Source organism: Cydia pomonella, chromosome 3 (assembly GCF_033807575.1).
Source record: "Cydia pomonella isolate Wapato2018A chromosome 3, ilCydPomo1, whole genome shotgun sequence".
NCBI classification, from domain to species: domain Eukaryota; kingdom Metazoa; phylum Arthropoda; class Insecta; order Lepidoptera; family Tortricidae; genus Cydia; species Cydia pomonella.
In genome coordinates this window covers 10,516,614-10,532,052 of record NC_084705.1, presented here as the reverse complement: position 1 = coordinate 10,532,052, position 15,439 = coordinate 10,516,614, and the positions used below count along the sequence as shown (strand labels likewise).

At 38.9% G+C, this 15,439-nt stretch overlaps 1 protein-coding gene across 1 annotated transcript in view; it reads left to right on the top strand.

Moving 5' to 3' along the window:
* LOC133516032 (protein unc-80 homolog) overlaps window positions 1-15,439 on the top strand; it is an 82,717-nt gene that overhangs the window by 29,726 nt on the left and 37,552 nt on the right. Inside the window, exons 29-35 of the mRNA XM_061848716.1 lie at window positions 8,097-8,271; window positions 8,371-8,409; window positions 9,085-9,241; window positions 9,395-9,563; window positions 11,938-12,030; window positions 12,124-12,272; window positions 14,320-14,439. Of these exons, the coding sequence (XP_061704700.1) occupies window positions 8,097-8,271; window positions 8,371-8,409; window positions 9,085-9,241; window positions 9,395-9,563; window positions 11,938-12,030; window positions 12,124-12,272; window positions 14,320-14,439 (902 nt within the window). The remainder of the gene's footprint in view (window positions 1-8,096; window positions 8,272-8,370; window positions 8,410-9,084; window positions 9,242-9,394; window positions 9,564-11,937; window positions 12,031-12,123; window positions 12,273-14,319; window positions 14,440-15,439) is intronic.

Sequence of the window (15,439 nt, the reverse complement as noted above, 5' to 3'; positions counted from 1 at the left end):
CTTATATTCATAAATTTTTACAATATAGGGTAATAGACTTATAGACCTACAGTTTCCTTAAATATAGTATGAAAACCATATAACCTAAATATATATAATTACTAAACTAAACCTGAAATTCTAAGTTGCCAAATTGAAGTTACAAATAATGCTCGTACATCCTAACAAAAATAAAAGCAAAGATGAAGTACATTGCAATAACACTAATAACAAACAATAATTGTAATTAAAGTTAACTATCTAATTTAAGTCCATTAATACATTTCAATGTAAGTTGTTTGAAACTACCGAACTTTTCACTGAAAATATCTACATTTTGAAACTTATCATCATACATCCTGCATGCTCTTCTAATGAAACCGTTTCTCGCATATGCGGTTCGACTACGAGGAATATAAAAGAGGTTCTTCTTTCTACATGCTCGCTCACAACGACGGGGTACTCTAAATGAAACAGATTTTAATAACTCAGGGGCGTCGATGATGTTGTTAATGACTTTATAGAGAATTATAATATCAGTGCGTTCGCGACGCAAGCTCAAGGGTAAAATATTATGTCTTTTCATAGCGGTAGTGTAATCTATGTATTTATTTCCAGTGCGATATTCAATTGCTCTTACAAACTTCTTTTGCACTCTCTCTATTCTATCGCCATGAATTTTATATAGCGGGTTCCACACTGAACTAGCAAATTCTAATCGACTACGGACATAACTATTAAATAATATCTTATACGTCGAAGGTCTCCTGAAATCTTTACCTACGCGCAATATGAATCCCAACTGCTTAAAAGATTTATTTAAGATATTATCAATGTGGGGTACAAAGGTAAGCTTTGAGTCCATGATTACGCCGAGGTCACGGATCTGGTTCACACGAGTTAACTCTTTATTACAAAGATCATACTTGAAATTAATAGTTGTCCTTTTTCTACTAAAGCTAATAACAAAACATTTTTCTGGGTTTAAGAAAAGATTATTTGTGTTACAAAAAGTCTGGAAATTATGTAAATCGTTTTGTAGTAAAGTACAATCTTCTGGATTTCGTATGACTCTGAAAATTTTCGTGTCGTCGGCATATAAAAGCATGTTTGAATTTTTGATACATTCAGTGATATCATTTATGTACAGGACAAATAACAAGGGCCCCAAATGGGAACCCTGCGGTACACCAGAACTGATAGACCTATAATGAGAAATATGTCCCTTCACAGCTACGGCCTGCGAACGATTTTCTACATAGGATTTTATCCAGCGATAAAGATCCCCGTGTATACCAAAATGCCACAGCTTTATAAGTAAGCGCTCATGACAGACCTTGTCGAAAGCCTTGGCAAAATCGGTATACACAGCGTCCACTTGACAGTTGTTATCTAGCGCAGTTAATATGGCTTCTGTATAAGATAGAAGATTCGATTCGACACTACGACCACTAAGAAAACCATGTTGGTTTGGAATGATATGACGCCGCATCGCAGTAGAAAGCTGATCACTAACAATCTTCTCTAAAATTTTGCCAAACTGACACAATTTCGATATAGGGCGATATTTCTCTATGTCCGAGCTAACTTCACCTTTTGGTACTGGTGTAACTAATGCCTGTTTCCAAAGTGAAGGTACACACCCCTCCCTGATAGACCTCTCAAAAAGTAAAGTTATAGGCATTGTCAAGCTAGAGGAGCATCTTTTAATTATGATGGGAGGTATACCGTCAGGACCAGCACCCTTATTAATGTTTATACGTTTAAGATATTTGTTAACAAGGTCTTTAGTTATAAAAATAGTGTCCATATCAAACACTGTATCATTTACAGGTAGAAGATTATTCAAGTCAACAGAACTAACAGTAGGTTTTTCAAAAACTGAGTGGAAATGTTGATTGAAAAAATCACATATTTGTGTACCATTTGAGGCTGTCATACCCTTATAGTGCATAAGCTGTGGGAGACCACTCTTAACAAAAACTGATTTTATATAAGTCCAAAAGAATTTAGGGTGAGTACTAATTTTGGCTTCAGTATTGTTAATATAATTTCTGTAACATATTGGCTCCAATTTTAAAATTCTTTTTCTTATAGTTTTAAAAGTGTCGAAATCTAAGGGATTATTGAAAGTCTTCCACAGTTTATGGTATTTCTTTTTCTCATTCAGAAGTCTTCTAAGAGACCTAGTATACCAAGGGGGCTTTGAACACGATGAACGTTGCGGTACCTTTGGAACATACCTGTCAATCAATCTATTTAATATGTCATAGAAAAGTATTACACAATCCTCCAGTGCACGGCCTTGAAAATATTCGATCCAGTGAATTTTTGATAATTCAATATTTATTTGATTAAAATTAGCTTCATAAAAACGGTATACGTAAGTAGAAGCCGGCTTCAGCGGTGGTGTGTAATCTAAGTTAAGTTCAATCTGAAGAGCCTTATGATGCAAATCCTCTGGTGTTAAAACATCATCACTTACTGTAACTATGCAATTTTTATTGCAAAAAATGAGATCAAGCACACGTTGATTAATGTTAAAACAACCGTTGTATTGTTCAACACCTGTGTATGATAAAAACTCACTAAGCAATTGTAGAGGAGAACTGTTGTTGTTAGCTAAGGTCATTTTATAACAGTCATTTTTAACCCATTGTGCGTCAGAAATATTAAAATCACCAGTTATAAGAAAAATATCGTTTGGACTATCTATTATTAATTCACTACAGATTTCAAAAAAGTTTTCCAATGTATCCCTATATTGCGGCCCGTGCGGAATGTAAACACAACAAATATTTAAGAATATTTGTCCTTGACCATCAGTTTGCGATATAGGTAATGACAACCATATGCACTCAGAGGATGATGGAGAGGGACAGGGCCAGTCTCGCGGAGTCGGCATGATGTATTGTATGGTGTGTGTGTGTGGGCCGGCAGCGAGCCTGCGGCCGGCGGGCGGGCCGGGCGGCGCGGCGTGCCCGCGCGCGCTGCGGCTGGTGGCGTGCGTGCTAGTGTTAGTATTGTATGGTGTGTGTGTGGGCCGGCAGCGAGCCTGCGGCCGGCGGGCGGGCCGGGCGGCGCGGCGTGCCCGCGCGCGCTGCGGCTGGTGGCGTGCGTGCTAGTGTTAGTATTGTATGGTGTGTGTGTGGGCCGGCAGCGAGCCTGCGGCCGGCGGGCGGGCCGGGCGGCGCGGCGTGCCCGCGCGCGCTGCGGCTGGTGGCGTGCGAGCTAGTGTTAGTATTGTATGGTGTGTGTGTGGGCCGGCAGCGAGCCTGCGGCCGGCGGGCGGGCCGGGCGGCGCGGCGTGCCCGCGCGCGCTGCGGCTGGTGGCGTGCGAGCTAGTGTTTTTTTTTTATTTATTTTCTTTATTTAGAAACAAACAGTCTCTTATATTGATAAATTGTTACAATATAGGGTAATAGACTTATAGACCTACAGTTTCCTTAAATATAGTATGAAAACCATATAACCTAAATATATATAATTACTAAACTAAACCTGAAATTCTAAGTTGCCAAATTGAAGTTACAAATAATGCTCGTACATCCTAACAAAAATAAAAGCAAAGATGAAGTACATTGCAATAACACTAATAACAAACAATAATTGTAATTAAAGTTAACTATCTAATTTAAGTCCATTAATACATTTCAATGTAAGTTGTTTGAAACTACCGAACTTTTCACTGAAAATATCTACATTTTGAAACTTATCATCATACATCCTGCATGCTCTTCCAATGAAACCGTTTCTCGCATATGCGGTTCGACTACGAGGAATATAAAAGAGGTTCTTCTTTCTACATGCTCGCTCACAACGACGGGGTACTCTAAATGAAACAGATTTTAATAACTCAGGGGCGTCGATGATGTTGTTAATGACTTTATAGAGAATTATAATATCAGTGCGTTCGCGACGCAAGCTCAAGGGTAAAATATTATGTCTTTTCATAGCGGTAGTGTAATCTATGTATTTATTTCCAGTGCGATATTCAATTGCTCTTACAAACTTCTTTTGCACTCTCTCTATTCTATCGCCATGAATTTTATATAGCGGGTTCCACACTGAACTAGCAAATTCTAATCGACTACGGACATAACTATTAAATAATATCTTATACGTCGAAGGTCTCCTGAAATCTTTACCTACGCGCAATATGAATCCCAACTGCTTAAAAGATTTATTTAAGATATTATCAATGTGGGGTACAAAGGTAAGCTTTGAGTCAATGATTACGCCGAGGTCACGGATCTGGTTCACACGAGTTAACTCCTTATTACAAAGATCATACTTGAAATTAATAGTTGTCCTTTTTCTACTAAAGCTAATAACAAGACATTTTTCTGGGTTTAAGAAAAGATTATTTGTGTTACAAAAAGTCTGGAAATTATGTAAATCGTTTTGTAGTAAAGTACAATCTTCTGGATTTCGTATGACTCTGAAAATTTTCGTGTCGTCGGCGTATAAAAGCATGTTTGAATTTTTGATACATTCAGTGATATCATTTATGTACAGGACAAATAACAAGGGCCCCAAATGGGAACCCTGCGGTACACCAGAACTGATAGACCTATAATGAGAAATATGCCCCTTCACAGCTACGGCCTGCGAACGATTTTCTACATAGGATTTTATCCAGCGATAAAGATCCCCGTGTATACCAAAATGCCACAGCTTTATAAGTAAGCGCTCATGACAGACCTTGTCGAAAGCCTTGGCAAAATCGGTATACACAGCGTCCACTTGACAGTTGTTATCTAGCGCGGTTAATATGGCTTCTGTATAAGATAGAAGATTCGATTCGACACTACGACCACTAAGAAAACCATGTTGGTTTGGAATGATATGACGCCGCATCGCAATAGAAAGCTGATCACTAACAATCTTCTCTAAAATTTTGCCAAACTGACACAATTTCGATATAGGGCGATATTTCTCTATGTCCGAGCTAACTTCACCTTTTGGTACTGGTGTAACTAATGCCTGTTTCCAAAGTGAAGGTACACACCCCTCCCTGATAGACCTCTCAAAAAGTAAAGTTATAGGCAATGTCAAGCTAGAGGAGCATCTTTTAATTATGATGGGAGGTATACCGTCAGGACCAGCACCCTTATTAATGTTTATACGTTTAAGATATTTGTTAACAAGGTCTTTAGTTATAAAAATAGTGTCCATATCAAACACTGTATCATTTACAGGTAGAAGATTATTCAAGTCAACAGAACTAACAGTAGGTTTTTCAAAAACTGAGTGGAAATGTTGATTGAAAAAATCACATATTTGTGTACCATTTGAGGCTGTCATACCCTTATAGTGCATAAGCTGTGGGAGACCACTCTTAACAAAAACTGATTTTATATAAGTCCAAAAGAATTTAGGGTGAGTACTAATTTTGGCTTCAGTATTGTTAATATAATTTCTGTAACATATTGGCTCCAATTTTAAAATTCTTTTTCTTATAGTTTTAAAAGTGTCGAAATCTAAGGGATTATTGAAAGTCTTCCACAGTTTATGGTATTTCTTTTTCTCATTCAGAAGTCTTCTAAGAGACCTAGTATACCAAGGGGGCTTTGAACACGATGAACGTTGCGGTACTTTTGGAACATACCTGTCAATCAATCTATTTAATATGTCATAGAAAAGTATTACACAATCCTCCAGTGCACGGCCTTGAAAATATTCGATCCAGTGAATTTTTGATAATTCAATATTTATTTGATTAAAATTAGCTTCATAAAACGGTATACGTAAGTAGAAGCCGGCTTCAGCGGTGGTGTGTAATCTAAGTTAAGTTCAATCTGAAGAGCCTTATGATGCAAATCCTCAGGTGTTAAAACATCATCACTTACTGTAACTATGCAATTTTTATTGCAAAAAATGAGATCAAGCACACGTTGATTAATGTTAAAACAACCGTTGTATTGTTCAACACCTGTGTATGATAAAAACTCACTAAGCAATTGTAGAGGAGAACTGTTGTTGTTAGCTAAGGTCATTTTATAACAGTCATTTTTAACCCATTGTGCGTCAGAAATATTAAAATCACCAGTTATAAGAAAAATATCGTTTGGATTGTCTATTATTAATTCACTACAGATTTCAAAAAAGTTTTCCAATGTATCCCTATATTGCGGCCCGTGCGGAATGTAAACACAACAAATATTTAAGAATGTTTGTCCTTGACCATCAGTTTGCGATATAGGTAATGACAACCATATGCACTCAGAGGATGATGGAGAGGGACAGGGCCAGTATCGCGGAGTCGGCATGAGCTCCCGGCGCACAGCGACCGCCACCCCCCCGCCCCGCTCCGCCCCACTCGAGCCAGCTGATCTATCGCAACGATAAACAATATACCTACTGTCGAAGATTTCCCTGTCAAAAAAGTGTGCATTTAACCAACTCTCGGTAATACATAACCTAATGATAATAACCTGTTAAATTGACAGTTAGGCCGGCAGTAAGTTTATGAATACATGAATTAGTATAAATGTTTTTATTATTATTAAAGCCAGAGTGAACCACGTAGTCTCTGAGTACCAGAGTATATTAAATATAAATGGAGAGGGTGGGTGTTGCGAGTAAAACGAAAAATAAGTACTATTTTTTATGCGGCTAGACAGGGAAGCGATTTCATTAGCGAGACATGCTGAGGATTTAATAAAGGGTATCGTTAATATACATATTTTACGAACATTTATTTTTATGACAATGAACAATACTAATAAAAACAGTCACTTAAACTTGTTGAAATTGAAGTTTTTATTAATCACCATAACTTGAGACGTCTCGGTTTTTCTAGCTAAAATTTTACAGTCCCTTATCCATAGGTAGGCGATTTTGTTTTCCTTTTTGAGCTCACGCGCCTGCTTGAGTAGCATCTTACTGGCCGGAGTGAGGTGGTCACCCAGGTACAGGTTCACAGCTGGCCCGGGGAGGCCGATAGAAGATGTCGTGATGCCCCTTCGAGCTCGCACCGCCGAGAGAAGTTCATCCTTGTAAATACGGCGGGTAAACTTTACGATCACCGCCGGTTCACGTACATTCGACGACCGGTCGAAATCGTTATCGCCGCCCTCTTCGCTGGGCACAGTATGGAACCGTCGCACCCGTTGAACATTATCTATATTCTGAACCTCCAATTTTAATCCCACTGTGGCGTATATGTTTTCTAGAATGCTAATAAGGCTCTCCCCTTTTTTAAAAGGCAGGCCAGAAATCTCAACATTGTTTATTCTTGAGTATTGCTCGCGAGCCTCACATTCCTGTTGGAGGGTAGAAATAATAGTCGTGGCTTTATCTAGGTCCGACTGCAACCTAGGCAAGAGAGTGGATTATCCTCTAAAAGGCTAAGCCGGTCTTCTGCAGTTGACAAACGAGGTTCAAACTCATTTAGTTTCGTTTCGATATTGTTGACACTGTCCTTGCAAGACTGCAGGTCCGCCCGCAAGACGCCGAAATCGGCTCGAAATTCCTTGATTTCCGTCAGGACGGATTTAAATCCTTGTTCGAGCTGAGTAAGGACACTGGATTCACTGGACCCGGTAGGAGTATTGTTAGTCTTCGCCGGGAGCGATTGTTTTTCTACTTTCGCATTTTTCACATTAGTGGGTGTCGGAATATTTCCGACACCGCGGCAAGTGGTGCAACGCCAGCTCGCTTTTTTTTCGCTGGTCATCTTGCGATGAGTAGTTTCCAGGAGACCAGCACATCCGAAATGAAGACTTCCTTTACAATCACTGCATAAAACACCATCAGTAACCTCGAGTTCGCACTTTAAACAAATCATGGTGCAATTAATGTAATTACGACACTTCAAGTTAAATAGAACTCAGTCACAGTAATAATTAGGTTGGTTATTGTATGAACGAGACACGTTCGCACGGCGGCGTAAACAAATGAGTCACACGGTAGGTCGCGCAACAGCCGATCGGAACGAGCACTCGACGCTAACTGTAGTGTAGTGTAGTGTTAGTATTGTATGGTGTGTGTGTGGGCCGGCAGCGAGCCTGCGGCCGGCGGGCGGGCCGGGCGGCGCGGCGTGCCCGCGCGCGCTGCGGCTGGTGGCGTGCGTGCTAGTGTTAGTATTGTATGGTGTGTGTGTGGGCCGGCAGCGAGCCTGCGGCCGGCGGGCGGGCCGGGCGGCGCGGCGTGCCCGCGCGCGCTGCGGCTGGTGGCGTGCGTGCTGCTGTGCGAGGTGACGGCCTTCCTGCGCGAGTCCTACCAGAACCTGCCCAAGTCCTGCCGCGCCTCGCTCAAGGAGCGCGGGCCCTGGGACCGCGTCTACAGGTACGATTCATTCTCGCACTTCTAGAATGACATATTGGTGGGTAGTCCATGTGTTCGGTGTTAAAAAAAATAAATCATTTTTGTTAATGTTATGCGAAGATGGATGGAAAAACGAAGACGTTTGTGTTGTAAGAATAAGTGAGTTCATTATGTTACGTTATTTTGTATTGTACAGTCGAGAGTGCATATTTTTGATGAAACTTTTATTTTAACAGGGCTCTTAGCAGTCAACACACATTAATGCCAGTCGAGTATGTGTTCTAAAGAAATAATGCATGTTTCCTTGAATACTGCACTGAGCGTGCATGCGTATAGAACTACATAGGTTTCGTTAAAGTTAACTTTACGAAACGATTCAGCAAACCTCACCTCGAAAACGAGTTTGTTTATCTAGAGTGCGCTCATCGCGCGAGGCACGACTCAGTACCGATACCGTACACGAGTACGATACCGGTAATCCGTGCCGACAGCACACTTAACTGCATGGTATGTTAATAACTTACCTACCTAACTTTACCTAAATAAAACCGTAAATACAGTTTAAAATTACACTAAATAAATTTAATATTTTTATGAGCTCACCCTTACTGACTTTACAAAATCACTGAATAAAGGTAGTAATCAAAATATGCAAATAGGTAGTATAGTATTTAGTATAACAAGTAAAAGTAATGGCTTTGCTACATTGGCATGCTCGGTAAAGAAGATTTGAAATTTTGACAAGTATAGTAAAGAAAATAGAGCTAAACGCTACGCCAAGAGCCTGGGCCTCGATATCGGGTACAGTGGTATAATACGTTGTGTGTGTGGTAGGGAAGCGAACCGGCGGTGGAGTATGGCGCTGTCCTCGATGGGGCACTCGCAGGCGTCGGCGCAGAGCCTACAGTCTATCGCGGGCGCGGAACCTGAACGCAAGATCTCTTTCGTCATCCACGAGCCCGAAAACGTCTCAGGCGGGAGCAACGTCACGGTACGCTATATAACTGTCGCCATGGGACTCATTTAATCTGTTTTTAATATATCTATTAATTCAAGTGACAGTCCAAGACGCTACATTGACTACATTTTGTAAAATTTATTTGTAACGATAAGAAACAAATGGTCTCGTGTTGTGTACCAACAGTTGGCGGACGCAATCCCGCCGACGCCCGTAGACGATAAGAAGGGGCGGCTAGGGTCGCGCGGCAAGGCGTGCCTGCACCGCCGCAGCACGCAGCAGCATCAGGCCTACGGCTCCTTCAAGCGACGCTCCATCAAGCTCCGGCAGAAGGACGCGAGGGAAGTCGACGAATGTACGTACGAAGCCTTGCATTATGCTTTGTTATACTTAGATCTAACTACCGATACGTTGAATAATTGTACGCATTCTGTTGTAATTACAGTTACGTACAGTCAGCACCAAATGGATAGTGACAACCAGTGGCCAAATAAATCGTAACATACATTTGTAACCATAGAAATAAGGATGTGTTCCGATATATTTGGCCGTCACAGTCTATTAGATGTTGACTGTAGACTACTTCCTCAAAATAGCTCCTTAGTCGCTGCAACTATCATCTGCAAAAATAATGTGGCCAATGATGTACTCTTAAACAAAAAAAAAGGCAGACATACAGTTAGCATTAAATATATAATGAAAGCCAAAGTGGCCGAATATATATTGCAACACACCCTTATCGCAGGAATCAGAGAATATGATTATTTGATGCTGCCTGTAAAGTGTACACAGTTGAAGTGTAGGTAACGCTGGACGACACCAGCCATATCTTACATATTTTACTATAACTAGATATATTAAGCACTATAATTTGACAGTCTAGTGAAACCAATATTTAGTGGAAAGTTCAGCTAAGTGCCAATAGCATGTGAACTTATCGGCTTGGGCTGGTGGAGTGAAGAGTTATTTTATCCAACTAACGTGTCTCTGTAACTTTCAAATAAATTATCGAGTCACGTGATTATTCTTAATGTGCTATAGGCATCGCCTCCAGAGTTGAGGTCACTCACGCAAACAATAATGAAAGGGGGTTTTTGAAATTAGTCTTTTCTTCTCTACGAAAGCGAATTTTCGTAATTCATTGTGTTTCTATTTCTTCAAATTTCTTCAAGGTGTTTAGCTTAAATGTCATGCATTTAAATCACATTAATTCATTCGTTCATTCACTACCGTTTTCCCATTAGTAGTCTATGTAGTCATTCACCTCAGTGTGTGATCGTTCACCTCAACTCTTCTGCCGACACCTAAACCATATTATATTCTTTTTTATTTTATTGAAAGGCAATACAATTTGCGGCTGTCGAATCGGTAAAAAAACATGAAAGTGTGTTCTACAGTTATCAGTTTTTACTACTTTCCTCTTCTATCTTACAACGTGAAGTATGAATTTGCAAATTATACGTCCTTGAAATTACATATGTTCTTAAAATTTTATCACGGAATACAATAATAAGTTTATCATACTATATACCTTATTAATATGTTCTGTGAATGTCATAAATGCCGTATGCTTTCTTTCCAAATTGCATCAATAAGCATTTTAATATACAACGTGCTCACTAGGAACCCGAAAGATTACTGATCAAGACTAAAATGTCCTATAAACTTTATTAAAATCTTTAATTAGAAAAACATCATTTTATTGTTACTTAGTGCAAAACGCCGTTTTGATGGCGATGTTATCACTATGGCGCCTTGTCTAATCCTACAGATATCCAAAAGTGACAAGTACATAACACTTTGCAACAACTAAGATTTACGAAAAGAAAGTACTAATTGGTTTTAAGTGATAGTTTTACCAACAACATTTCCTTTTTGTGTACAAAACATTGAATAAATATAAAAAGAAAATATCAACATTTTTTTTGTCAAACTGGCCTAAACTCAACATTTATTCCACGACACAGGCTTCGTCAATATATACAAACAAGCAAAAGACATCCACAACACGCTTCGTCAACGGCCTACCTAGTATCTATATAATTAAAACCAATAAACAAATAGAAACCTACTCCCCACTCTGATTTTCACCCAGACCAAAAGTGCCAAAAATAGTGACGGCATTGCCTCGCTGAATGGCCTTTTTTCCTTAGATATTTTGGCCTCAGAAATACATGGTTAAAATCTTTCAGGTTCCTCGTGGACACCTTGTATGTTTATTAGATTCTCAATAATCTTCGAGCAACAGAGCCTATATATTTTAATTTATAGGCCTATATATTTAATTAAATGTCGAACTAACTAAAGAATTACGAAAGTTATAGAGAAGCTAATTCATATCATGCTTTACATTCTGTATAGTCTTGACAATGGAATTATTGTTTCGAATACTTCCTAAAAAATTACCATTTTATATGTCTCTAAGCGTCATTGTTATTTTTAAATACAGTACGCACTACGCAAGGGATGCGTATTTAACAATATTTATGAATTTACTATATTGTTTACATTACGAATATGTCAACTGATTCTGAAGTCAAGTCTAACAGAAGCCTATACATTTCTTAATACATATAATTTGTAACTCATTTAAATGTATAGCTCTACCATTGGCAAACAAAAGAAATGTAAAACTTATTAAAGTAAATAATCCAAAAGAACCTGTGCACGAAGTTTTAAACCGATGTTGAAACAGCCGGCCAAAGATCATTTACGTTTCTTTTTTTTAGTTGTTAATCGGCGCTCTGAATCGATACAAAGCAGGCGAAAGGTTTCGTCTCTTTCTGACAGGAGTGACACGTCTGAAATATATCCCCCTGCAGGTAATTGTTTGACAACTAGTCCTAGGTCCTAGCCCACCCTTAGTGAGTTGGCGTCTGGAGGTTTGTTGCGACTGACGCTTGAACAAATTTTAGGGGGCACAGTAATTATGCCAAACGAGGTGGACAGTGGAGGGGAGGAGAGCCCCGGGGTGCTGTCGGACGACCACGACCATCCGCCGGACAGTCCGGATAGCAACTCCACCGATCCACCTGATAATAATAAGGGTTTTCCTTGGCTTAAGGTGAGCACGGTCATTTCAAACACTCACAGACACCGTTTGGCTATCGCTGTGTGATTTAATCGCCTCATATTTGTTGAATACTTGTAGTGGTACATTACTTTAGACTTACTTAGAATGGGAATTCTAGGATTGTCTAACTTGCGTAAACCTTTTGAACGCCACATTAAAATACGATAGACATTGGTCGCACGATAACATATTGACTACTTAAAAGCCCGGGCTAGTGTCATCTTTGGAGGTTGGGGTTGGAGGCTGAATGGTGTTCACAGGCTAAGCAAGTCAGGCTATCCATTTTCACGCCAAGTTAAATGTAGCGCTCTCTCCAACGATGCAGCAAAAAAATATACAGCATAAAAATGTAAGTTCTTTATTTTTTGTAAATTAATAATAATGTTTTATAAAAACTTACCTGACCACAGGTGTTGAGAGTGCATTCGAGGTGTATAATGTAAACTTCTGTTTGGAATTGTTTAGTTTGCGTGTGTGTTGGTGTTGTGTGTGTGTGTGTGTGTATGAATGTGTTGCGCCATGTGTAGTTTAAGTCTAAGCTATAGTTATACTCAAAAACCTAATATGCACATCGAATGCGCGCTATGTCTCCACACCTGTGGTGTGGATTTTATTTAATATTGATCTACACCGATTGCGCGAAATAATCATTTTTGGGCATGTGTTGGAGAATTATTAAAATAGTACACAAAATAAAGCACCCTACATAAATAGAAATGGACGAAATAGTTTTCTAGCGTAGTTTAAAGTAAAGAAGCTTAAAATCAGCCTAATTAGAAAAATACTAATAGTTGGATTTTAATGTAGTAACGCTTTTTGGAGTGGTATTTAACAAAGTTGTATCCTAATATAAATTAGCAAGCGATCAGTTAGTTGAACACCTGCCTAGAAAACTTTACGTTCGATCAAGTAGTGGACTGTACTTGACCTGACGTAAACCTTTCTTGGCAGTACATTTATTAGCATTCACTTTGTAATTTCATGGATCATTATAAAACTGAATTTTGACCAGTAAACTAATATGTACTTAGTTAGGTCATAAGTTCTCTCACAAAGGTTTTGACTGATAAAATGTTATACAAAGCTTTTATCACTATACTGATCAGATTCAGAATCAGAATGCTTTATTTGTAAAACATAGGTATAAATAGGTCTTAGGTATATTACATTTGAACACTATTTGTCGCCGGTCGGCATACAAATGTCAGAAGTAACGAAAATCTAATTAAAAATTGCACAATGTTGTAACTTATAAAATAAAAGAATTAAAATTAGTATTACAATACAATTAAATTTAAATACAGTTCAAAATTCAAATACAATTAAAATACAGTTCAAAATTCAATTAAATCAAAATATATCATTAGTCATGGTTATAATTACTATTTATGTCATTAGGTTATAATCATCTAGATATTCTTTTATGGAGTAATATGCTTTATTTACTAGGAATTTGAAAACTTCTTTTTTGAATATATGGATGTCCTGTAGTTTCCGTATGCTTTCGGGTAAATTATTATAAACTCCCCCTACTGATCAAAACGTAATACATATAATTAGTTTTAAATTTAGATCGTGTCTTTATTTACTACTTGTTTACTTTGGGATTGTTGGTAGACGCAAATACGCGGCTAGATTGTGAAAAATTATACTTTACAAAAGGGAGTAAAAATCTGTGTCACATCAATAAAATAGGTACAATTGTTTATATGTATAAACCTACTTTATTAGATTAGAACGTTATTTTATCACCAGCATTTAGCTCTCCGACAGGTCTGTACTTCACCTAATACCCTTCAAACTTAGGATACTTTTCAGTGACACGCTAATTTTTGACTGCCATCCAACGAGTGGTTTGGCACAACACGTACAGTTGCAATTTCGGCAATACCAATGCACATGAATTATGACCTGACTAGGTAATGTTATGTCCGTGTTTTTACATCAAATTACTCGCGTTTTCGAACATGATCTACAACTTTTTTAATATTACTCTTGTCCCTCTTACACACCAAGTATAGCGATATTTGCGTTGCAGGTTATGGTAAAGTTCCTGAACTCGTTCAACTACGTATGCTGCCACCAGAACTTCTGCCATCCATACTGCTTCCGTCGCAACATGCGCGCCAGCGCCCGCCTCATGAAGTCCGTCCAGAAGGTAATGTCTGAGCAAGTGTAGCATCCGAACCGGTTAAGGTATGGGAAAGATCCTGAACTCGTTCAACTATATATGTATGCTGCCACCAGAACTTCTGCCTTCCGTACTGCTTCCATCACAACATGCGCGCCAGCGCCCGCCTCATGAAGTCCATCCAAAAGGTAATGTCTGAGCAAGTGTAGCATTCGTACCGGTTAAGGTATGGGAAAGATCCTCAACTCGTTCAACTATGTACGTATGCTGCCACTAGAACTTCTGCCATCCGTACTGCTTCCGTCGCAACATGCGCGCCAGCACCGGCCTCATAAAGTCCGTCCAGAAGGTAATGTCTGAGCAAGTGTAGCATTCGTACAGGTTAAGCTATGGTAAAGATCCTGAACTCGTTCAACTTCGTGTGCCACCAGTACGGCTGCCATCTGTACTCCTTCCGGCGCGACATGCGCGCCAACGAGGGCGCACATTTGGAAACACATGAAATTATTTTAGTTGAATAACGTTATACTTGCGGTTAGCGCATCGTCGCGTTAAAATTGGCGTGGCATTAATAGGCCGTTATCGATTTTAGTCGCAAAAATGACAAATTGATAGATTTAGCGCATGAAATTGTACACCTTTTGTTAACTATTAGAAATAACAAGTACTGGTTTCTATTAGCACGTCTTGTTATCTTTCATTTTAATAAATCATTTTTTTGAGACAGACTCACTTAATGTAATGTTTTTTTTCTGATGGACGCTTAGGTAACCCGCGTAAAGCAGTGCAGCAGCGCAGCTTATTTGTAAATTTCGTATAGTTTGGACTGCTAAAAATAGTAATTTTGTATTACACATATCCTGTACTTTAACTTTAATAAACTACATTTTCTTTATTATTAATTTGAAGTAGTGTAAATGAAAGATAGGCGAAATCTATTTTCTCCAGAAATTACTTCAAACAAGTGACAATTTCTCTGAAAATCGACGTAATTTCAACATAATTTTGATGCTTAAACAATCTACAA